Source organism: Sus scrofa, chromosome 7 (assembly GCF_054392235.1).
Source record: "Sus scrofa isolate SSC_HxYL_T2T_F1_AM1 chromosome 7, Sscrofa_HxYL_maternal_Yorkshire_Landrace_v2.0, whole genome shotgun sequence".
Classification (NCBI taxonomy): Eukaryota; Metazoa; Chordata; class Mammalia; order Artiodactyla; family Suidae; genus Sus; species Sus scrofa.
In genome coordinates this window covers 84058171-84081584 of record NC_139389.1, presented here as the reverse complement: position 1 = coordinate 84081584, position 23414 = coordinate 84058171, and the positions used below count along the sequence as shown (strand labels likewise).

Genomic DNA, 23414 nt, shown 5'->3' with positions numbered 1-23414 from the left:
CCCGGCATCTCTCTCTTGCCCCCATTCCCGCCCGCAGGCCTTCTCCTTCCCTCCCACACCCCGGTCCCTCCTGCTCAGGCTCTCAGTCTGTCCGTCTGTCTGGGTCCCCTCCCCCAGCCCCTTCCCGTCCCTCTCCGTGCCCTCCAGCGGCAGTCTCCGAGCGCCTCCTCTCCCCTCCGTCTCAAGCTTCCAAAGAGCAAGGAAGAGAAGAAGAGAGAGAGGGAGAGGAGAAAAAAAAACCAACCCAGCAGCATCGGAAATCGATGCACTTACACCTCAGCTGGAAGCAGGGACGGGAGTCGAACCGCGGCCGCCGAGCAGCGCGAGGCGGGGAGGGGAGGGGGTGGCTCTTGGAAGGGACTTCTCCGATGTGTTGATTCCTTTTTTTCCCCTCCTCCTCCCTCCCTCCAGCGCTCACTCCGGGGCGTCGGGGACGGAGAAGGAAAAAAATAAATAAATAAATTCACGGCGGTGAGGGAAGTGAAGGAAAATAATCAATGCTATTTGGCTGCGGCTGAAGTGTTTTCCCGGCTTCGTGAGGGGGTTTCCATTGATTCACCCTGGGCACTCGCTCGCTCCCTGCCTCCTCCTCCTCCTTTTCCTCCTCCTCCTCGCCCTCCTCCTCCTCCTCCTCGCCCTCACTCCTCCGCCTCATTCACTGGCTGGAGACGAGGCGTCCCACACAATGGAATAATCAATACCCAGGCGCCCGGGGCGGCCCCACTGAGCAGGTGCAGCGGCCCACCCGCCGCGGTGTATGCCGGGAGTTGTAGTCACTTGGCTCCTGCCCGCCCACCGCCCTAGAGCGTGGTGTCCGCATGCCTTCGTGGACCGTGTGAGGGACCTGAGGCCTGAAGTAAGGTAGGCCAGCAGTCCTGGCCACCTGCTCGACTCTGTCAGTGCTTGGAGGAGATTGAAGCTCCTAGGGACTCAGAATAATTGCTATGGAGGATAAGATTCTAGCACCTAACAGGAAGGAAGGGGAACTAACAAGGCAAAAAAAGAGTGGGAAAAATAGAGAGAGGCCTCTGATGGCTCTGGGAAGCTGGTAGAAGCCAAGTCTCGTTATGGAACTGATTTAAAGCAAAATAACAAAACACATGACTGCTGTAGGCAAAAGGAGGAGAAGATGGGAAAGTGTTAAAGGATCCTGCCCTTCTTGGTGGCACTGGCTTGGAGCTGGCACCATAGTACCCAGAGTTGGGGGAGAGGGAGGGGAGGTTCTGGCTCCCCATTCTCATCTTATCACCTCATAAGCTTTCCTGTATTCTAATAATGATAACTGCTAAAATGTATTGAGTGCATAAGCACAGTTCCAGGCACTTTTGCATATATAAACTTACTTAATCTACTTCTACAGTTGATGAAACCAGGACACAAACAAGCTAACTAATTGCCCCAAGGTCACAAAGCCAATAAGTGAACATCATTCATGCCAGATTTCAAAAAAAAAATTTTTTTTGGCTGTGTCTGTGGCATGTGGCTGCTAGATTCTGGGATCAAGCCTGTACCACAGTAGTGACCCAAGCTGCAGCAGTGCGGCAGTGACAATGCCCAGTCTGTAACTGCTAGGCCACCAGGGAATTCCCAGGATTCAAAAATATTTTTCTTTCTTTTTTGGGACCACACCTATGGCATATGGAGGTTCCCAGGTTAGGGGTGGAATTGGAGCTGCAGCTGCCAGCCTGTGCCACAGCAACACCAGATCCGAGGCTTGTCCTTGAACTACACTGTAGCTCGCGGCAGTGCTGGATCCTTAACCCCCTGAGTGAGGCCAGGGGTAGAACCGGCATCCTCATGGATACTAGTCCGGCTCTTAACCTGCTGAGCCACTCTTAATGGTTTCATTCCAGAGCCCACACTGGCTGCTATAGCCTAATTCCCTTAAAAGAAAAATATCTTGGGGAGTTCACAGGAAAAAAGGAGAAAGAAACTAACATTTTGAATCTCTGTGGTGTGACAGTTTGTCCTTGACCCCTCACACTTAACTGTGAAACAGCCCATATTTTACCAAAGAGAAAACAGGTTTAAGGAGGCGAAGTAGCTTGCCCATTGCCCAACACCAATAAAGTGAAGATGGGAGTTGTCAACTCCAGGTCTATCCAGCTTTAGAGTCTGGTCTTTTCTTTTCCTTAAACTTACGCCTCAGCCCCACTGGATTGGACCTTATAACTCTGGGCGGGGGGGGGGGGGGGGGAGAGATTACGTCTTCCCCTGAGCAACAAAACCGAAAAGCAAAGTACAGATGACAAGCAGACCAGCAAAAGGAATTAGGGGCTGAGGTTGCTCCCCTCCCTGCCCATTGGTGCCCATCATAGGGTGGGGTGTGGGGGGGTATGCATCCAAGACACTCTAAGTTGAAGATGCCATGTCTATAAACTGGTGTCCTCCCCACAGTACCTCCCACAGGTCACATGTTTCTAGAAACATACTGGGGAGGGCAGGTGCCCACCCTAGCACTTCTCACTCATCATAAGAGGGAGCCCAGGAGTTGACAAGAGCTGCTGCTGTTCCTCCTCAAACTACCTTACCCAAGAGTCAGACATACAGTTGATGCTTCCAGGTAACCATAGTCCCAGTAAGGAGTAAGGAGAAGGAGTCTTTTCTATTTTTTGGAACCGGTGGGGGGCGGTGGTAAGCAGCTTGATATGGGAGTAAGCAGCCTGGTCCTCCCAAACCAGGAATTGAAACCAGGCTGCAGTGGTGAAAGCCCCAAATCCTAATCACTAGACCACCAGGGAACTCCTTAGCCTTCTCTATTTTGTCTCCCAAAGCAGTCGAAGGGCCATTTTCAGGTCTTCCAGTGTTTTTATTTTCTAAATTTACTTCTCTCTGCCCCATGATATGTGTAAATTCCCAGGCCAGAGATCAAACTACTCCACAGCAGCAACCTTAGCTGCTGCAGTGACTACGACAGATCCTTAACCTGTGTTTTAAGTGAACATGAATATTTCTATTCCTGACAAAGCCTGCTCAGTAGCAACTGGAAACTCAATGACAAACTCCTCAGTTGGGCACTCAAGGCCTTTTCCAACCCGCTCCTTCATTTCTTTCCTTTACCCAATGGCCAGATGCTCTCCAGCTTCTGGGCTATTGCTTACACTGTTCCTAGCTCCATCTAGGTCTCCAACCGTTGAAATCCCATCATGAGTTTAGTTTTCATCCAATAATATCTCTTCCTCCTCCTATGAAGTCTCCCACCCACCCTTATCCTGAACATTCATGGGGATGTATTATTTCCCCTTTAAAACTCCAGAGTGGCTAAACTGGTCTCAGTTATCTTCCCCTCACACCCAGCTCATTGCCATTGGCCTGCACTTAGTAGGCCATGGTAATAGTCAATAAAATACCTGCTGACAGAGAGTGAGTGGCTTCTATTCCAGCCCCATCTGCCTACAGAGTGAGGGGTTTGGACACAGGACTGGGGCCTCAGCTCCTTTCGCACCCGTCTCTCCCCACCAGCCCCAGCTCAACTTTACGTAGAGTCTGGCTGGCTTTAATCGCAGCTTTCCTGTCACTATAGCGACGGGTGGGGCAAGAAAGCAAAGTCTCGCTATGGAACTACATCTCCCATCATGCACCTGAACCCCAAGGTGCTGGGCTCAGCCTGCGGCCTGAGACCCATATGTTACCCCTTCTCCCCACATCCCCGCCCCGGGAGCCCCGAGGGCTCTGGGATGAGGAGCAGAGCGCGGGAGTACCACCTCGCTCCTTGCTCACCGCGGAGGTTGCGGCCCCTCGTAACCTAGCGGGTATCTCGGGCCCTGGCCTGCCTTCGGCACCGCCACATCGGGCCTAACATGGCCGCTTATACCGGGACCTCCCCCGTGTGCAGAGCGCCGGCCGAGGTCCTGGGCCAGGATCTGCTCCCGGCATTCCTCGCGTGCGTGGCGTGGCCTCCCTTCTCTCTTCTCCAGGTCCCGCGAGAGGGAGACTCTGGCGCGTTCAGGTGAGACCCGAAGCTCCGCTGGCTAGTCCTATGGGGAGGTCGGGCTGAGTCTTCCCAGGTAGTGAGCCGCCGACCTCCCAGAGTAGCGAGGTATAGAGGGGGCGCATTGAAAGGACATCCGCTACAAGGCTTGCTTTCTAGGGAGCCTTTTGGATTGAGGACATCATTAGCAGTGGAAGGGGTCTAACCCCAGACCTATACCTGTTGCTGAGCCTTAAAACATCAGACAGAGAAGGCCATCCATCACAGAGGCAGGGAGAAAGGGCCCCCAACAGAGAGCCTTGGGACAGTGTGTGCGACTCACAGGTTCTTGGGGAGGGGGGAAGGAAATGGGTTATTTGGGAGCTCAGTAATGTTTGTTGATGGACTGATTGCAGGTAACATGGCCTTGGGCCTGATTGAAGTGGAACGAAAGTTCCTTCCCGGGCCCGGCATAGAGGAGCGGCTGCAGGAGTTGGGAGGTATCCTGGAGCACCGAATCACCTTCCGAGACAGCTACTATGATACCCCTGAGCTGAGCCTCATGCGGTCTGACCACTGGCTGCGACAGCGAGAGGGTAGTGGATGGCAGCTCAAATATGCTGGGGCAGCAAGTGTCTCAGAACCCTGCACTAAGTACACGGAGCTCACAGCTAAGTCTGCAATTGTGGCCCAGCTCTGTGAGGTGCTGAGGGCTGAGGTCCCCAGGGCTGGGGGTGTGGCTGCTGTGCTGGACCGTCTGGGGCTGCAGGAAATAGCAAGTTTTGTGACCCAGCGCAGTGGCTGGAAACTGGTGCCGTCTGGAGCTGATGAAGAGGAGCCACCCCTCAGAGTGGACCTGGATACAGCTGACTTTGGCTACGCTGTGGGTGAGGTAGAGGCCCTGGTGCGTGAGGAGGCTGAAGTCCCAGCTGCCCTAGAAAAGATCCACAGCGTCAGCAGCATGCTTGGTGAGGGAGATAGGCCCTTCTGTATTTCCTTTGTCCCTCTTCTGGATGTACCCACTGGGCCAGTTAGTGGGGAGGGTCTCCGAGGCTATTTCTCTAAGGGGAGTTATTTTAGCTTTTTTTTTTTTTTTTTTTTTAGGGCCACACCCACTGCATATGAAAGTTCCCAGGCAAAGGGTCCAATCGGAACTGTAGCCCTTGGCCTATACCACAGCCACACAGGATCCAAGCCTCGTCTGTGACCTACACCACAGCTCATGGCAGCGCTGGATCCTTAACCCACTGAGTGGGGCCAGGGATTGAACCCGCATCCTCATGGATACTAATTAGGTTTGTTACCACTGAGCCACGATGGGAACTCTGTATTTTTAGTTTGCTTAGGGCTCTATCAAATCGTTTCCTCTTTTGCAATAGCTGTAGAACCTGGATTTAATCCTTCCATGTGTCCCTGATCTAGCCCAGTGGTTGTCTTAGTTCTCTACCTCCAGCCACTGCATGAGTCTGTCCTACAGTTCCATTTGTCAGTTCTCTACTTCAGTCCTTCCATCCATCCTTCCTTCCTCCAACTCCTGTCCTCTCATTTTTACAACCAAATCCTCATTCAGTTTGTCCTGTTGGCTTGAGTAAAAGGCAGGAACATTGTGTCTGTGACAGACCGCGGGGCAAGCAATGGCAGGTTTTTTTGTTCCCAGGCTTAGCTCCCTTGTAGACAGTTCATCCACAGAAGTATGGGGTTATGTGTCCCATGGGGCCTTACAGCTCTGGATGCTGTTCTTGCCTCCTCAGCAAACCTATGCCATTCCCTGCTTTCCGCCCAGCATGCTGCCAGGCACTAACAATCAGACACTGGCTTATCGTGACTCTACACCACACAGAGGCTAGAATTCTCTGTGAATCCCTCCCCATGGCTGTAGCTGCTTTCTCTCTCTTCTTTCTACATCCCTTGTTTCCTCTCTGTGTGCTTCTCCGTATGTGCTTCATTACCAAGCTAATGAGCTTCGGCCTGCCTGGATGGGCTTTAATCTTGATGGGGGGGAGGGCAGAGCAGTAACAAAAACGAGTCACTACTGAGGTCCTCTGTCTTCATGGCACCTGAGTGCCTCTTCACCGCTTCTTGCTGGAGGAGAGGCTCATGTTTGGCTTCCCAGGGCCACTCCTGGTTGAATGGCCTTCAGAAGCCCAGTGCTGCCTTGGAAACAACTTTGGGGTCTAGCTGCGTGGGCAGGGAGAGTCAAAGCATTCGCGGCTATCTGGTTCTCTCCTCATTCTCCTCTGCCTGTAGGTGTGCTGGTGCGTGAGGAGGCACCTGCCAAGCTAATCGTGTACCTACAGTGCTTCCGGCCTCAAGACTATCAGCGCCTGCTAGAAGTGTACAGCTCCAAAAGGAAGCCAGAGGGGACTGAAGATCTGGACGTGAGACTGGGCTAGGGTGTCCCCTCCTCTGTGGGGAAGAGCATCCTGGGTCTCCTGAGATTCATTCTTGGCCTTGCCGTGCCTCTTCCTCCCTGGCCTCCCTTTGGAGGGAGTGACCCTCTCGGTTCTGCCTGTTCCTTCACCCTACCCTCAGCCATCCTTCCTGGAGCCCTCCTTGGTTGCGTCCTCTCCCTCATCCGTCAGATGCAATCTGCGGGCCGCCCCTCTCCCCTGGCCGCTAAGCAGCCTCCATTGATTTCCGCTCGTGTTTATAGGATTTCCACTTAGCCGTGATCAGTAGTTAAGCACAGGAAAATCCCTTGCCACCCCCCTCCCTTGGTCGATGCCATTGATTCTGCCAGCGGCTCCTAAACCGCCTTACAGCTGAGTTAGAGATGAGGGGAGGCAGCAGGGATTTCCCTGCCCTGGGGTATGGGGAATAGCAGCAGGTTGGGCAAACAGGCAGGAATCCCTGTTAGGAATCGAGAAATTCTGGTTTGCTGTTGCCACTGTGTCCTGCTCTGGCCCAGAGGGCAGCGTGCCTCCTGTGGAAGTTTAGGGGCACATCTGCTCCCCAGCCCTGGAGAGGGGTAGAAAGAAAACCCTCCTTTGCTGCAACCAGTTCCAAAGGCTCAGGGCAAGATACCTACTTCCCATGTAAGAAAACTCCTCCCTGGGTGTTAAACACATATGTTTTCTACCTCAAATATGGTTTTCCCTCCTCAGGCTTTATTATTTGTGAGGTTGAGGGGGAGCCCCCAACAGGTTCTGCAGTGGCAAGCACAGGACCAGAGCGCCACCTGCTGGTAGCGCTCAGATGTGCCTCCAGGTAGCTGGGGCCCCTGTGGTTTGGGTTCTTAGGAAGACTTCATACTGTGAGTGGAGGCAGAGTTACTGCCATGTCTCCACAGGCAAGTTGTTCACCTCAAAGATTTCCTGCACCGACTGGCCAAAGTGGTTGTAGGTGAGGCGCAGCTTCAGCCGCAAGGGGGCCTAGAGATAAGAGAGCAGAGACCAGGGTTAGCACCTATGACAGCCCCCTTTCCTGGGTCCTAGCCTTGAGGGGCTCCTGGAGCTCACCTTGTTAGGGTTGAGGATTCTGAGGAGCTGCGTCATCGGAAGGCCACCCTGAGCTGGAACTGTGTCCCCACTAGGGGCCTGTAGCTGTAGTTGGAAACTCTGAACACAGAAGGTTGGACAGATCCCACAGTAAGGCAACTGGCTGGGCTCAGGCAACCCCTCCACACCCAGTAGTTTGAACCCTCTTCCCCTAAATCCCCAAGTGCCTGTCCTGGCATATCACTCCCTCCTCATCTCACTCTCTTCCTGACCCACCTCCTCTACTTAGTGGCCTTTTCTCCTGGAGTGCCCAGGCAACATCTGAATCCTAGTCTTCTACAAACCTTGGGCACAGCGGCCTGGCAGATGAAGTGGGTGACATCACCCGCTGAGGTATTGGTGGCTGTGACAGTGATTAACAGCAAAGCAGGGGTTCCAGGGGGTCGAACGAAAGACAGATTCAGCTGTAGTCCCTCACGCTCAAACACTCTGAGATTTGGGATGGGAGCTATGGTAGGGAGAGAAAAGCAGCTCAGTGTATGAGCCGAAGATAATAGTTCATTCGTTCCACAAAAATTAAATGAGCACCCAGTGGGTGCAGGGCACTGCTCGAGAGGCTAGCAACAGAGTGGACAAGGATATGAGGTCCCTGCTGGAGCGGACAGCCTAGTGGGGGGAGAGGACAATAAACGAGATAATCACAGATGGTCACTGGTGCTCCGAAGGAAATAAACTGTCAGGATAACTGGGGGGAACTAACTTAAATAGCAGTAGGGGAAAGCATCTGACATTTCAGGCAAGGCCCAAGAGTGAGAATGAGGCAGTCATTTGATGTGCTGAGGAAAGAGCACTCCATGAGAAAAGAACATGAATGCCAAGGGCTTGAGGTGAAAGGGCCTGAGGGGTTTCGAGGAGACCAGTGGAGCAGGCAGTGGGAAAGCCTATGAGGTGAGTGAGGAGGAAGCAGGGCCCAGAGGCCAGGGTAAGAAGTCTGGAACAAAGGGAAGACACAGGAGGGTGTCCAGGAGGGGACTGGCATGATCCAATGGGCCCTGACACTAGGACAGGGTTGTGATGGGGGCACACCGCAGGGAAGAAGATACCTGAACCTCAGTCCTTGGCTTCAAAGGAGAAGCAGTCTTTCCACCCCTCTTCTTTAAGAAGTTGCCCCTTTGCAGAGCTTACCAGGGGGTGGGGGAGCACAAGGAAGGTCCAGGAGATTTATTAAAGTGCCTCCTGGGGTGGGATCCAGAGGGGGAGGGTGGTGGGCATCTGCAGAAGGGCCATCCAGGAGATCCAAGAGATCCAGGAGCTTCGAGGCCTGGGAGAGGGGGAGAAGGCAGAGAGTCAGGGCTGAGTAAGGAAGCTGGATCATGCTCTTCCTCCGGAGCTCCTCACCTCCTCACCTGGGGCTCTGTGGGGTTAGGGGCCGCTTCTTCTTCTTCGCTTTCCTTTGCTTTCTCATCGACCTGAGGGCCACCTCGCTCCATAAGAGGCATCTTTTCCAGGATGGCAGCCCTGGGAGGATGGAAGGGAGGTATAACCCTCTGGGCAGGCCCTGGGCTTTTCACACAGGAGGTGTGGGAGGAGGGTAAGAACGTGGAGAGTCCTGGGCTTAGGGTGGGTCAGAAGTGCCCCTCTGATTTCCTAAGAAGGCATGCTGCTGCTGTCTGAACAAGGAGGGTGGGAAGCCTGCTTGGCTTCGATGAACTGTGGGTGGGAGGCTCTGACTGGATGAGACCTTTGTGCCCAGAAAGGGACAATGGCCAAGGGGGGTGGGTCCCGCACTGCGGCTGGGTGGTGCGCACCTCATGTGGTCGTACTTCCGGAAGAGAGTGTTGTATTCCACCGCACGCTGCTGCAGCTCCACGTCCATGCAGCTCCCGTAGATGGACACCACCTGGCGGATGCGGCTGGGCCGCGTGGCGGTGTGCAAGTGGGAATGGCGCTCTGCCCCTGCCCCTCACCTCCAGGATGCGGCAGGGAAGGAAGAGGCTCCATGGAGCAGGGAGAGACCCACACTACTTGGCTCAAAAGAAAATACCTAAGGATTGCGGGGAAGTGGGGGGGGTGAGGGCCTGGAGAGAAACCAGAAACTGGGGGTGGGGGCACCGTGGAGAAAGGCTCTAGGAGAGCGGCTGGGCCCCAGTCTCACTTGTTGTCCCCACGGAGCCGGGTGCTGAGCTTCATGAGGGCTGTCAGGGCATATCCTCGGGTAGCTGGCAGGGACATGTGAGACTGCAGCACCCTTTCCAGCAATGCCAACACCTCCTCTTCCTCCACCTTTTGGAGGGACACAGGGAGTGACCCTGGGTTCAGCCCTGCCTCCCCTGACCCATCCCTCCAGTTTACCCCCAGTGCAGGACCCACCTGCAGGGGCTCAGCTTCCTCACAGCTCCCCTCCAGCAGGAGGTCCCCGTATTCCCCAATGCACCAGGCTGCCACCTGCACCAGCGGTTGCTGCATGGGGTAAGAAACGTGCTGGGCCAGCGTCTGGGTCCCCTCCTCACTTCCAGACCCTGTGACATCCCTTTAGGTAGTGCAGAGATGGTGGAGTTTAGAGGAGAGGGGAAAAGGGAAGGCCTTCAGCACAGGGAGCTGTTACAGAGCGGGTTTTGTTAATTTCTTGACGCCTCTGTCCTGGCTCCTGGGCTTCCTCTGCCCTCTGGTGGCCAAGTATCAGAACTACATGGCCCAGGATGGACCTAGAGATTATCATACTAAGTGAAGTCAAAGACAAATATTAAATAATATCACTTATATGTGGAATCTAAAAAATAATACAAATGAATCTATACACAAAACAAAAACAGATGCACAGGCACAGAAAACAAACTTATGGTTACCAAAGGGAAAAGGAAGGGGGGTGGGATAAATTAGGAGTTTGGGGATTAACAGACACACTACTATATATAAAAGGGAGAAACAGGAGTTCCCGTTGTGGTGCAGTGGTTAACGAATCTGACTGGGAACCATGAGGTTACGGGTTCGGTCCCTGCCCTTGCTCAGTGGGTTAACGATCTGGTGTTGCCGTGAGCTGTGGTGTAGGTTGCAGACGCGGCTCGGATCCCGCGTTGCTGTGGCCCTGGTGTAGGCCGGTGGCTACAGCTCTGATTGGACCCTTAGCCTGGGAACCTCCATGTGCCGTGGGAGCGGCCCAAGAAATAGCAAAAAGGAAAAAAAAAAAAAAGAGAAACAAGGACCTACTATATGTAAAGCTCAGGGAACTGTATGAAATATCTTTTTTCCTTTTTAGGGCTGCACCTGCAGCATATGGAAGTTCCCAGGTTAGAGATCGAATTGGAGCTGCAGCTGCTGGTCTACACCACAGCCAGGGCAACACCAGATCCAAGCCATGTCTGCAACTTACACCGCAGCTTATGGCAACGGTGGATCTTCAACCCACTGAGCAAGGCCAGGGATCAAACCCACATGTTCATGGACACTATGCGGAGTTCTTAAACTGCTGAGCCACAATGGGAACTCCCACATTCAATATATTGTAATAATCTATAATGGTAAAGAATCTGAAGAAAAAAAGATATATAACTAAATCACTTTGATGGACACCTGAAACTAACACAATATAAATCAGCCTTATTTCAACTTTAAAAAATATCCTAGAATAGGGAATTCCTGTTGTGGCTCTGCAGGTTAAGAACTCGACATAGTGTCTGTAAGGATGTAGGTTCAGTCCCTGGCCTTGTTCAGTGGGTTAAGGATCTGGTATTCCCACAAGCTGCAGTGTAAGTCACAGATGTGGCTCAGATATGGTGTTGTCATGCTGTGGTATAGACAGCAGCTTCAACTCCAATTCAACCCCTAGCCTGGGAACTTCCATAGGCCACAGGTACCACCTTAACAACAACAACAAAAAACTACATGGCTTAACCACAAGGGGTGCAGCGATGATGAGGAAGTGAGGGAGTTATCCCTTGAGGGAGAGATGGGTGGTTTCCTACCCTACTTAAGTAATCTGGAAAAGGGGGCTACAGTATAGACACTGGCTGGCATCTGTGAATTCACTCAGTATTCAAGGTAATAACAAAACCTAATGCATGTAGGAAGTGTTTTTATCTATCTCACTTGACCAAGACCACTCTGGCAGGTAGGCTCAGTAGGATGCTGAGGACACCTAGCATGAAGTTAAGTGAGTCGTCTGTGGTTGCACAGACAGTAGTATCAGAACCAGGACAGGAGTCCAGGTGTTCTAACTAAAAACAGGGATCTGCCCTTGAGTGTCTCTTCTGCTAAGCAGAGAGCTGTGACCTTGAAGGAAAAACAATTAGGAATCAGGTGTAGGAAGCAAGTGGCCCAGGAAAGGCTGGGGGATGCGGTGAGGGGTGGGCAGCCCTGGGCCTAGTGGTGGAGCAGTACCTGAGAGATGTCCTTGGCCAGTGCGCTGTAGAGGCGGCGCACAGAGTAGGCGTGGAGCTCCTGGGCACCCCCAATCAGCTGGGTCAGGTTGGCTACCGCATCATCACGCACATAGGCGCCTGCCTGGAGGGGTGAACGTGACCGAGTCAGCGTGGTAACCCCCGCCTGCTCCCGCCCAGCTCAGCCCAGCCCCTGCCTCACCGTTGTCAGTACATGCAGGATGGTGTCTATGTGCCACCGCTTGGATGGGGCAAACCTAGGGGACATGTGGCTCTTCAGTCCTGGTGCTGAGCCACCATGGATTCCACCCTCTCTGTCTCCTGGGCACCCATCCGCTCACCTCTCAGCCGCCAGCAGGATGCCTGAGGCACAGGTGGCCCGCAGATCAGGGGGGCAGGACTCCAGAAAGCCCTGCAGCTCCTGGGTCATGGCTCGCACATTGGAGCTGTTCACCAGAGCCAGGCTCAGTTCCAGGGCCCGCCTGGCAGGAGGAGTGTGTGTTTATACAAGGCAGCCTAGGTCACCCCATGACATGCCACAGGCCCCCTTCCCCAGTCCCCTTTCTCCAGCTGCTCTGAGCTGGTCTGGATCTTGGGCAATGGGACCTCTGTCCTGCTCACCGGCTGAGGGAAGCATCGGGGTCCCGCAGACAGTCCACCACGGTGGGCCGGTGCCGCTGCACAGCGCTGTGGTCAGACTGCACCAGCCGCAGCAGGGACATCAGCGCTACGTACCTGTCAGAGCGGGCGAGGCCCTATCACACCCTGGCCATCAGGCCCCTCCCCATCCCATCCTGCCCTGGGTCTAAGAATCTGGAGGAAGGAGGGCAGAGGGCCAAGGGCACAGCCCACCTGGGCCTGTTACCTAATGTTCCTGTCACTGTTGAGCAGGAAGCGGCCAAGAATGTTGACAGCTAGAACCTATGGGAGGCAGAGGTTGGGGACAGTCAGGGAAGGAGCAACCTGCTCACTCAGGAGTAGGGAGTGCATGGCACAGGGTGACAGGGATGAGGAGAGACTAGGGAACAGGACGGTCAGCCTGGTGGGGGTGAGGGGAGAGGGGCCGAGGGGGAGAGGTGGGGGGATGGTACCCGCAGGCCTGCTGCTGAGCGAATGTCCAGGATGGTGAGGACCGTCTCAAAGAGGACTGCGCTGCCCGCATTTCGGCTGGTGTTCGTGTTTGTGGCTACCTGTGTGGATGGGAGCGAAGAGGCAGCTCTAAGGGGTCTGTCCTCTCCTCAGGTCTCTGGATATCATCCCTTAATCCTCTAACAAAGTTCCCCAAAAGACAGGATTAAGAGGTGGAGTAAAGAGTTCCCATCTTAGCACAGCAGAGGAAATGAATCCGACTAGGGTTGCAGGTTCAATCCTTGGCCTCGCTCAGTGGGTTAAGGGTCCGGCGTTGCCGTGAGGTGTGGTGTAGGTCACAGACGTGGCTCAGATCTGGTGTTGCTGTGGCTCTGGCATAGGCCGGCAGCAATAGCTCTGATAGACCCATAGTCTGGGAACCTCCATCTGCCATGGGTGCAGCCCTAAAAAGACAAAAGACAACAACAAAAAGATGGTGGAGTAGAAGGACTGGAGCTTACCTTCTCTCATAAAAACAAAACTACAACCAACTGCTGAACAACCTTCAACCAAATGGACGATGGCAAACTTTCAAAAAAGATATCCTACTCCAGAAGACAAAGAGGAGGCCACATCAAGATGATAAGAGGGGTAATTACTCAATATAAGCAACCCCATATCCACCAGGTGGGCAGCTCACAGACTGGAAAGTAACTGGATCACAGAGACTCACCTACGGGAGTGAGAGTTTTTTGTTTTGTTTTGTTTTGTTTTCCTTTTTAGGGCCATACCCATGGCATGTGGAGGTTCCCAGGCTAGGGGTCCAACTGGAGCTACAGCTGCTGGACTATGCCATAGCCACAGCACCATCAGATCTGAGCCACATCTGCGACCTACACCACAGCTCACAAAAATGCCAGATCCTTAACCCACTGAGTGAGGCCAGGGATTGAACCCGCAACCTCATGGTTCCTAGTCAAGATTCATTTCTGCTGTGCCATGACAGGAATTCCTGGGAGTGAGAATTCTGAGCATCAAGTCAGGTCCCCATGACTGGGGATCTGGCATTGGGAAAAGGAGCCCCTGGAGCATCTGGCTAGTGGAGCTTGTGAGCAGGGGCTCTACGGGACTGGGGGAAACAGAGACCTCATTCTTGAAAGATGCAGACAGGCTTTCATGTACACTGGGTCCCAGGCAAAGCAGGGACTCCATAGGAATCTGGGTCAGACCTGACTGTAGTTCTTGGAGGATCTCCTGGGAAAATGGGGTGACTGTGGCTCGTTGTTGGGGAAGGACATTGGAGGCAAGGTTCTCTGGAATATTCATCAGCATGTGTTCCTCTAGAGGTGGCCATTTTGGGAAAATATGGTCCCACATCAGCTGAGAAGCCCCAGGCCAAACAATAATCCAGTTGGGATCACAGCCCCACCTATCAGTAAGAAGCTGCCTAAAGACCTCCCCCAGGCAAATGCCATTTCTAATCTCACCCAGAGGGTGAGATTCTAACCCCACCCACCAGAGGGATAAGAATAAGCTCCACCTACCAGTTGGCAGGCATCAGTTCCTCCCATCAGGAAGCCTACAGCAAGCCCCCATACTAACTGGGAGGCAGGGTTGTGGGGGCGGGGGGGGGGGGGGGGGGGGGGGGGGAGAATGACATCAGAAGCAAGAGAGGCTACAACTCTATTGTCTGCAAAAAGGAGACCACACCCAAAACCAATACAAAATGAAAAGGCAGAGAACTATAACTCAGATAAGGGAGCAAGAAAAAAAAAACAAAAAACAAAAAACAAAACCCAGAAAAACCGTTAAGTGATCTGGAGATTATTTGCCTCCAGGAAAAAGACTTTAGACTGATGAAGTGAAGATGATTCAAGACATTGGAAATAAACTGGAGGCAAAGACTGATAAATTACAGCAAACACTGAGCAAAGATATACAAGATTTAAAACTTAAGCAGAGATGCAAAATTCAATAATTGAAATAAAAAATTCATTAGAAGCAACCAACAGCAGAATATAGGAGGCAGAAGAACAAATAAGTGAGGTGGAGGACAGTCTAGAAATGAAGAAAGTCTCAGAGAACTCTGGGACAATGTTAAACACGCCAACATCCATATTATAGGGGCGCCAGAAGGAGAAGAGAGACAGAAAGGGACAGAAAAAATATCAAAGAGATAATAGCCCAAAACATCTCTAACATGGAAAAGGAACCACTTGCTCAAATCCAGGAAGCACAACTAATACCATGTAAAATAAACCCAAGGAGGAACACCCCAAGATGCATTTGAATCAAACTGACCAAAATTAAAGACAAAGACAAAATATTGAAAGCAGCTAGGGAAAAGAAACAAGTAACATACAAGGGAACCCCAATAAGGCTACTGGCAGATTTTTCAGCAGAAACTCTGCAGGTCTGCATGCCAGAAGGGAGTGGCACGAATACTTAAAGTGAGGAAAGGAAAAAACCTCCAACCAAGATTACTCTACCCAGCAAGGCTCTCATTCAGATTTGAAGGAGAAATCAAAAGCTTTACAGACAAGCAAAAGCTAAGAGAATTCAACAACACTAAACCAGCTTTTTCTTTTTTCTTTTTTTTTTGCTTTTAAGTACCATACCTGTGGCATATGGAGTCTCCCAGGCTAGGGGTCTAATCAGAGTTACAGCTGCTGGCCTACACCACAGCCACTACCACACCAGATCTGAGCCACATCTGTGACCTACACCACAGCTCACAGCAACACTGGATCCTTAACCCACTGAGCAAGGCCAGAGATCGAACCCTCAACGTCATGGTTCCCAGTCGGATTCATTTCCACTGTGCCATGATGGGAACTCCAACACTAAACCAGCTTTACAACAAATACCAAAGGGAATTCTCTAGGCAGAAAAGAAAAGGCCCCAACTAGAAACAAAAATGCTACAAATGACAAGGCTCACCAGTAACAGCATATATGCAGTAAAGGCAGGAAATCATCTACGCACAAATATGCTACCAAAGTCATAAATTGTGAAAAGAGAAGGGTACAAACGCAGGACACTGGAGATGTGCTTGTAATTAAGAGACCAACAACTTAAAACAATCTCGTGTGTGTGTGTGTGTGTGTGTGTATTCCTATGTCAAACTTCGGGGTAACTACAAACCAAAAATCTACAATTGATACACACACAAATAAGAAAAATCAACTCAAATACAACACTAAAGATATTCATCAAACCGCAAGAGAAGAGAACAAGAGAAGAAGGGGAGAAGTAAGAACAACAAAAACAAATCCAAAACAGTTAATAAAATGGCAATAAGAACATATATATCAATAAGTACCTTAAATGCAATTGGACTAAATGCCCCAACCAAAAGACGTAGACTGGCTGAAAGGATACAAAGACAAGACCCATATATATGCTATCTTCCAGAGACCCACTTCACTTCTAGAGACATACAAATTGAAAATGAGAGAATGGAAGAAAATACTGCATCGAAACGGGAACCAAAAGAAAGCTGGAATAGCAAAGCTCACTATCAGACAAAATAGACCTTAAAATAAAGATTATCATAAGAGACAAAGAAGGGCATTACATAATGATCAAAGGAGCAATCCAAGAAGAAGATATAACAATTGTAAACACATATGCACCCAACACAGGATCACCTCGCTATATAAGGCAACTACAAACAACCTGAAAAGGAGAAATTGACAATAACACAATAACAGCAGGGGACTTTAACACCCCACTTACAGCAACAGACAGATCATCCAGACAGAAAATCAACAAGGAGGAGTTCCCGTCGTGGCTCAGTGGTTAACAAATCCAACTAGGAACCATGAGGTTGCGAGTTTGACCCCCGGCCTTGCTCAGTGGGTTAAGGATCCGGCGTTGCCGTGAAGTGTGGTATGGATCGCAGACGCAGTTCGGATCCTGTGTTGCTGTGGCTCTGGCATAGGCCAGTGGCTACAGCTCCGATTAGACCCCTAGCCTGGGAACCTCCATATGCCTCGGGTGCGGCCCTAGAAAAGACAAAAAAAAAAAAAAAAAAAAAAGATGAATGGGCCAATCACAAGTACTGAAATTGAAATTGATTAAAAAACTTCCAACAAACAAAAGTCCAGGACCAGATGACTTCACAGGTGAATTCTACCAAACATCTAGAGAAGAGCTAACACCTACCCTGAAACTATTTCAAAAAATTGCAGAGGAAGGAACACTCCCAAACTTATTCCATGAGGCCCGATACCATAAACCAGACAAAGATACCATTAAAAAAAGAAAATTACAGGCCAGTATCACTGATGAACATAGATGCAAAAATCCTCAACAAAGTAGTAGGCAAGGATTGTACATCATGATCAAGTGGGATTTATTCCAGAGATGCAAGGATTCTTCAATATTTGCAAATCAATCAGTGTGACACACTATATTAACAAACTGAAGAATAAAAACCACATGATGCTCTCAATAGGTGCAGAAAAAAGCCTTTGACAAAATCCAGCAGCCATTTCTGACAAAAACCCTCCAGAAAGTGGGCATAGAGGGAACCTACCTCAACATAGTAAAAGCCATATATGACAAACCCAGAGCTAACATTATTCTCAAGGGTGAAAAGCTGAAAGAATTCCCGCTAAGATCAGGAACAAGAAATAGATGTCTGCTCTCGCCACTACTCTTCAACATAGTTTTTGAAGTCCGAGCAAAGAAAAAGAAATAAAAGGAATCCAAATTGGAAAGGAAGAAGTAAAACTATCACTATTTGCAGATGACATGATACTATACCTAGAAAATCCTAAAGACATTACCAGAAAACTGGTAGCTCCACCAATGAATTTGAGCTCATCAATGAATTTGGCAAAGTTGCAGGATACAAAATTAATACCAGAGTTCCCATTGTGGTATAGTGGAAACAAATCCAACTGGGAGCCATGAGGTTGCAGGTTTGATCCCTGGCCTTGCTTGGTGTTGCCATGAGCTGAGGTGTTGGTTGCAGATGCGGCTCGGATCTGGTGTTGCTGTGGTTATGACATAGGCCGGCAGCTGTAGCTCAGATTAGACCCCTAGCCTGGGAACCTCTATATGCTGTGGGTGCAGCCCTAAAAAGCAAAAAACAAACAAACAAACAGAAATTGACTGCATTTCTACATACTAACAACAAATGATCATAAAGAGAAATTAGGGAAACAATTCCATTTACCATTGCATCAAAAAGAAGAAAATACTTAGGAATAAACTTACCTAAAGAGACAAAAGACCTGTACTCTGAAAACTAAGACGCTGATGAAAGAAATCAAAGATGACACAAATAGATGAAAAGACATACCATGCTCTTGGCTTGGAAGACTCAATATTATCAAAATGACTATACTACCCCAGGCAATCTACAGATTCAATGTAATCCCTATCAAATTACCAAGGACAATTTTCACAGAACTAGAACAAACTATCTTAAAGTTTGTTTGGAAGCACACAAGACCCAGAATAGCCAAAGTCATCCTGAGAAAGAAAAATTGAGCTGGAGGAATCAGGCTCCCTGACTTCAGACTATACTACAAAGCTACAGTCAACAAAACTGTATGGTACTGGCACAAAAACAGAAATACAGATCAGTGGAACATGATAGAAAGCCCAGAATTAAACCCATGCACCTACAGTCAACTAATCTATGACAAAGGAGGCAAGAATATACAATGGAGAAAAGACAGCACCTTCAATAAGTGGTGCTGGGAAAACTGGACAGCCACATGTAAAAGAATGAAATTAGAACACTTCCTAACACCATACACAAAAATAAACTCAAAATGGATTAAAGACCTAAATATAAGACCAGACACTATTAAACTCTTAGAGGAAAACACAGGCCAAACACTCTCCGACATAAACCACAGCAACATCTTCTTAGATCCACCTCCTAGAGTAGTGACAATAAGAACAAAAATAAACAAATGGAACTTAATTAAATTTAAAAGTTTCTGCACAGCAAAGGAAACCCTAAACAAAACGAAAAGACAACCCACAGAATGGGAGAAAAGCTTTGCAAATGAAGTGACTGACAAGGGATTAATTTCCAAAATTTATAAACAACTCCTACAGCTCAATACCAAAAAAACAAACAACCCCATCAAAAAATGGGCACAAGATCTAAACAGACAGTGCTCCAAAAAAGACATACAGATAGCCAAAAAAACACATGAAAAGATGTTCAACATCACTAATTATATAGAGAAATGTAAATCAAAACCACTATGAGGTACCACCTTACACAGGCCAGAATGGCCATCATCAAAAAATCTACAAACAATAAATGCTGGAGAGGGTGTGGAGAAAAAGGAACCCTATCAAACTGTTGGTGGGAATGTAAATTGGTGCAACCACTGTGGAAAACAGTACGGAGATTCTTCAGAAAACTAAAAATAGAATTACCATTTGATCTAGCAATCCCACTCTTGGGCATCTATCCAGAGAAAACCATGACTCGCAAAGACACATGTACTCCAGTGTTCATTGCAGCACTATTTTCAATAGCCAAGACATGGAAATAACTTAAATGTCCATTGACAGAGGAGTGGATGAAGAAGATGTGGTACATGTACACAATGAAATATTACTCAGCCATTAAAAGGAAAGAAAGAATGGCATTTGCAGCAATGTGGACGGACCTAGAAATTATCATGCTAAGTGAAGTCAGTCAGACAATGAGACACCAACATCATATGCTATCACTGACATGTGGAATCTAAAAAAAAGGACAAAAAAAAAAAGGAGTTCCCGTCATGGCGCAGTGGTTAACGAATCTGACTGAGAACCATGAGGTTGCGGGTTCGGTCCCTGCCCTTGCTCAGTGGGTTAACGATCCAGAGTTGCTGTGAGCTGTGGTGTAGGTCGCAGACGCGGCTCGGATCCCGAGTTGCCGTGGCTCTGGTGTAGGCCAGTGGCTACAGCTCTGATTCGACCCCTAGCCTGGGAACCTCCATATGCCACAGGAGTGGCCCAAGAAATAGCAAAAAGACAAAAAAAAAAAAAAAAAAAAAAAAAAAAAAAAAAGACACAATGAACTTCTTTGCAGAACAGATACTGACTCATAGACTTTGAAAAACTTATGGTTTCCAAAGGAGACAGGTTAGGGGGTGGGGGGATGCACTAAGGGTTTGGCATGGAAATGCTATAAAATTGGGTTGTGATGATCATTGTATAACTATAAATGTAATAAAATTCAATTCACTGAATTAAAAAAAAAGTTCACCGAGCCCTGCTATGCACCAAAGGCATTGCACTGAGGTGGACGGTGTCCCAGTCCTCAGGGAGATCAGTCTAGAGGGAAACGGAGACCTCGGGCAACCTCACGGAGAGTGGTCATATGAGGGATGTTGCGCCCGGTCAGTGGGTTCACAGAGCAACACACCTAACCAGCCCCCACCACTGCCCCACCTGGGCCAGCAAGTCATTCATGGTCTCACTGCTCTCCTCGTGGTTCTGACCCAGAATCCGAAGCAGACGAAGTATCTGGACCTGAAATGGAGTTAGAGGTTGAAAGGCTGGTGGGGTGGTTCTTAGCTTAAGGAGTTGTGGGGCGGAGGAGAAAAACTCAACACTGAGGAGAGGATTGGGAGGGGTCCGGCTGGTTTCCTAGAGCGTCTCCACCCCACCCCTTCAGGTCCACTGGCCCTATGAGGGGATCAGAGGTGTGTGAGGCCGGGTGACTTGGGGACAGGCTTTGTTTTTTTTTTGGCTGTGTCCACAGCATGTGGGAATTCCTGGGCCAGGGATAGAACCCACACCACAGCAGTGATCCAAGCCACTGCAGTGAAATGCTGGATCCTTAACCTGCTGCACCACAAGAGAACTCCAGGACAGGATTATTTTTTTTTGATTGTTACCAAAATACATTTTCTGACCTTCAGGCATCTCCCTTCCCACCCCGGTCCTGGGATAACCTGGGCAGTCTGTGCCTGCCACTCTCCTGCCCAAGACACTGACTAAGCCAAAGTGTTTTCTGGGAGGTAGAGTTTCCATTGTGGCACGGTGGAAACGAATCTGACTAGTAACCATGCGGCTGCAGGTTCAATTCCTGGCCTTGCTCAGTGGGTTAAGGATCCAGCGTTGCTGTGAATTGTGGCATAGGCCAGCAGCTGGAGCTCCGATTCAACCCCTAGCCTGGGAACCTCCATATGCAGTGAGTATGGCCCTAAAAAGCAGAAGAAAAAAAAAAAGTGTTTTCTGTGAGGTGACCACTGGCCATGGGCTTACTAGGCTTTTTGTTCAGGGATACAGGAGGGAAGGGTCAGCCCACCTGTAGGAAGGGGTCGCTGACTCCAGATATGCTGTGTTCTGTGGAGTATCCCGTCGTCACCAGACTCCGGAGGATGTGCACCAGCTGGGGCACCACCTGGAGGGAGGGCACAGCCCAACCTGGGCATTTTTCCAAATCCTCTCAGCCTTCAGCCCCATTCCAAGCCCGCAGCCTCTCTCTTCCTGGCCCGGGGCCCCACCCTTCACCAGCCCACCTTTCGAAAGTGCTTGAGAGCTGCAGGGCTTCGTTCGCAGAGCTCCGTGATCAGCGTGATGGTGCCCAGCAGGATGCCTGGGTCAGGGTAGGGGAGGTGAACGGTGGGCCGGGGCCCAGGGGGGCCTACTGTGCGTGTGTGCTTGTATGCACCTGCTACTCTTCTCCTAGAAGCTGGTGTTCCTGCCCGTGTTTTCCTTCTGTCCTCAGCCAGAGCTGAGGCAGAGGACAAGGATCCCCGTAGTCTTACCATGGTGGCGTTCCCGAAGCAGTTGGGCACAGGGTGGGAGGAAGAGATTGGAGAGCTCGGGGACCTTCCGGATCATGTGCACTGCAGTCAAAACAGCCTGCAGAGGTGGGGGCTCAGACAGGGCGAGGGTCTGCCAGGATGGACCCATCCCCCACCTCCACCACATGGCAGGTGGGTGAGTTTCTGGAGGGGCAGGTGCCTAGAACCTGCCATCTCACCTTCTTGCGCACGTAGGGGCTAGGTTGCAGGAGCAATTTCTCCACCTCATTGGCCAGGTCCCGGCACATCTCAGCAGAGCCCATGGTGCTTAGAGTGCACAGGGCCAGGCCTTGTATGGCCTGAATCCCCTGGCTCAGGTCACTGCAGAGTTTTGGGAGGACGGTCAGGCAAGCCTCTGAGAAATCCAGTCCTTCCCAGTACCTGCAGCAGGCAACCCTTTGGGATTTCCCAGTTTCCCACTCTCCCATCTCCCTGATTCCAAGCACTTCCCAGAACCCTCTCACTTCTTGATGCTGTTGGTAATTAGCAGGTGGGCATCCTGCCTTTCATCCAGTAGAAGCATGGCCCCCAGGTAGCCCACCCTCTTGTCTGTGAACCTGGGGGAGGCGATCAGTTTCAGGCACTCCATCTACAGGGAAGGGGGTAGACCAGGAAGGGGCAGGGATGAAACTGGAGGTACTAACGTCCCTTCTCTAGCCTTCTCCTTAACACCAGATTAACTTGTGAAGGCAGGTATCCCACCACCCTCCCTTCAACAAGAAGAGAGGTTTAGGAGATTCAATTAGCGGGTAGTTTCAAGGAAACAGGAGAATGGGAAACAGAGTAAGAGGTGCCCTGAATGGCGCTGGCCAGAGAAGGAAGGGAATGACCAAGAGGGGCTGTAATGGGGAAGGACTGCGGTGTATGCTGTGAGGGCTCAGCAACCATGCAGAATAAAGAAATCGGGGCACAAATAGGTAAGAGGGTCCGAGACCCTGCCCCACTAGCTTCTCTCATCAAACTCGGAAGAGAGGCGTCCCTGGTCAATACCTGTCCAAAGTGGGCGGGGTAGCCTAACATGTGGACGTAGAGCAGTTTGGCCAGCTGGCGGTGCCTGTGCAGAGGATCCCCATCGCGGAAGGAGGCCCGGATATGGGCGCACTCCTTCTGGATCACTTCCCGCTCCTGGGCCTGGGTCTTGGCCTCACGAATCTCCTGGATTAGCTCCTGAAGCTTCAGCGAGGACACCACCATCCTGGGGGTGCAGAGCCCGCAACGGAGAGGGCTTTGACCCTCTGGCAGGGAGTATCCGGGCTTCCTGCCCAGGTTTGCCCCTATACCAAAATTCTGAGGGTTCGGGTCCCACAGCTCCCCGAAAACCGAGCTCTCCCCCCATGTGGGTTCCCAAATTCCGCCCCCTCCTCACCGCGGGAGACCTCCACTACGCATGCGTCCCCGCGCCCATTTCTACTGAGCATGCGCCGGAATCCCGCCCATTTCCCCCCGCCCCCCACGCTACCCCTCGCCGCCTCCACCTGGTTTCCCATCCCTAGCTCAGCCATCTCCTTTCTAAAGCCCAGCGCTGTTTCTTTCGCGGCAATCTGCGTTCACGTCTCAGGCGGCCTCGGCGTCCCCACACCGGGACGCCAACCCTGACACCAGCCTCACCTGGCTTCAGTCTCAACTCCGCTCCTCTCCCCCCAGCGCTTCCTGGTGCAAGCCCCACCGGGGGTTGGTGCCTGGTCCGGTCCTTCCTTCTCCCCGCCCCCATCGCGGGACCCCGCCCCTCCTGGGCAGTCCTGCTGAGCAGCCAGAACTGCTCTGACCTCAGGCTTTTCTTGTTTGCAACTTAAGGGAAGTTGTTAACTACTTAGGGGAGGTGGGACTGTGTAACAGGCTTGGG

At 50.8% G+C, this 23414-nt stretch overlaps 3 protein-coding genes across 24 annotated transcripts in view; 1 reads left to right on the top strand and 2 right to left on the bottom strand.

Annotated features, from left to right (window-relative positions):
• ZFHX2 (zinc finger homeobox 2) overlaps positions 1 to 703 on the bottom strand; it is a 31022-nt gene extending 30319 nt beyond the window's left edge. For 6 of the 7 annotated variants that reach the window (XM_084969192.1, XM_021099232.2, XM_021099227.2 and 3 more), the window contains exon 1: positions 274 to 703. The gene's annotated coding sequence lies outside the window, so the exon portion shown is untranslated. The remainder of the gene's footprint in view (positions 1 to 273) is intronic. The other variant, XM_021099229.2, reaches the window with a different exon arrangement.
• Positions 704 to 3575: 2872 nt separating this feature from the next.
• Positions 3576 to 8050, top strand: THTPA (thiamine triphosphatase). Of its 2 annotated transcripts, none has more exons than XM_001928723.8 (3): positions 3576 to 3949; positions 4327 to 4878; positions 6158 to 8050. In XM_001928723.8, exons 2-3 carry the CDS (start codon positions 4332 to 4334, stop codon positions 6301 to 6303), a joined length of 693 nt encoding a protein of 230 aa, XP_001928758.1. In that variant the 5' UTR covers positions 3576 to 3949; positions 4327 to 4331; the 3' UTR covers positions 6304 to 8050. The 2 variants fall into 2 exon arrangements, with proteins under 2 accessions (XP_001928758.1, XP_013833657.1); XM_013978203.3 differs by having other exon boundaries at positions 3902 to 4007.
• On the bottom strand, positions 6998 to 23233 carry AP1G2 (adaptor related protein complex 1 subunit gamma 2). 15 transcript variants are annotated; one of them, XR_014810808.1, is made up of 22 exons: positions 23180 to 23233; positions 22562 to 22766; positions 22036 to 22160; positions 21751 to 21892; positions 21533 to 21629; positions 21284 to 21360; positions 21070 to 21165; positions 20208 to 20288; positions 12815 to 12913; positions 12589 to 12644; positions 12345 to 12458; positions 12065 to 12205; positions 11926 to 11980; positions 11725 to 11847; positions 9718 to 9877; positions 9503 to 9630; positions 9156 to 9260; positions 8754 to 8865; positions 8533 to 8668; positions 7692 to 7855; positions 7369 to 7467; positions 6998 to 7281 (listed from the first exon to the last, which is right to left on the bottom strand). XR_014810808.1 is itself a non-coding variant. In XM_084969180.1 (22 exons), the coding sequence occupies exons 11-22, from the start codon at positions 12443 to 12445 to the stop codon at positions 7180 to 7182; spliced, it is 1356 nt and encodes a 451-aa protein (XP_084825306.1). In that variant the 5' UTR covers positions 12446 to 12458; positions 12576 to 12644; positions 12815 to 12913; positions 20208 to 20288; positions 21070 to 21165; positions 21284 to 21360; positions 21533 to 21629; positions 21751 to 21892; positions 22036 to 22160; positions 22562 to 22766; positions 23180 to 23233; the 3' UTR covers positions 6998 to 7179. The 15 variants fall into 15 exon arrangements, 13 of the variants coding, with proteins under 13 accessions (XP_084825306.1, XP_001928692.3, XP_084825298.1 ...); XR_014810807.1 differs by having other exon boundaries at positions 9156 to 9391; positions 9718 to 9807; XM_084969180.1 differs by having other exon boundaries at positions 9718 to 9807; positions 12576 to 12644.
• Positions 23234 to 23414: the final 181 nt, after the last annotated feature.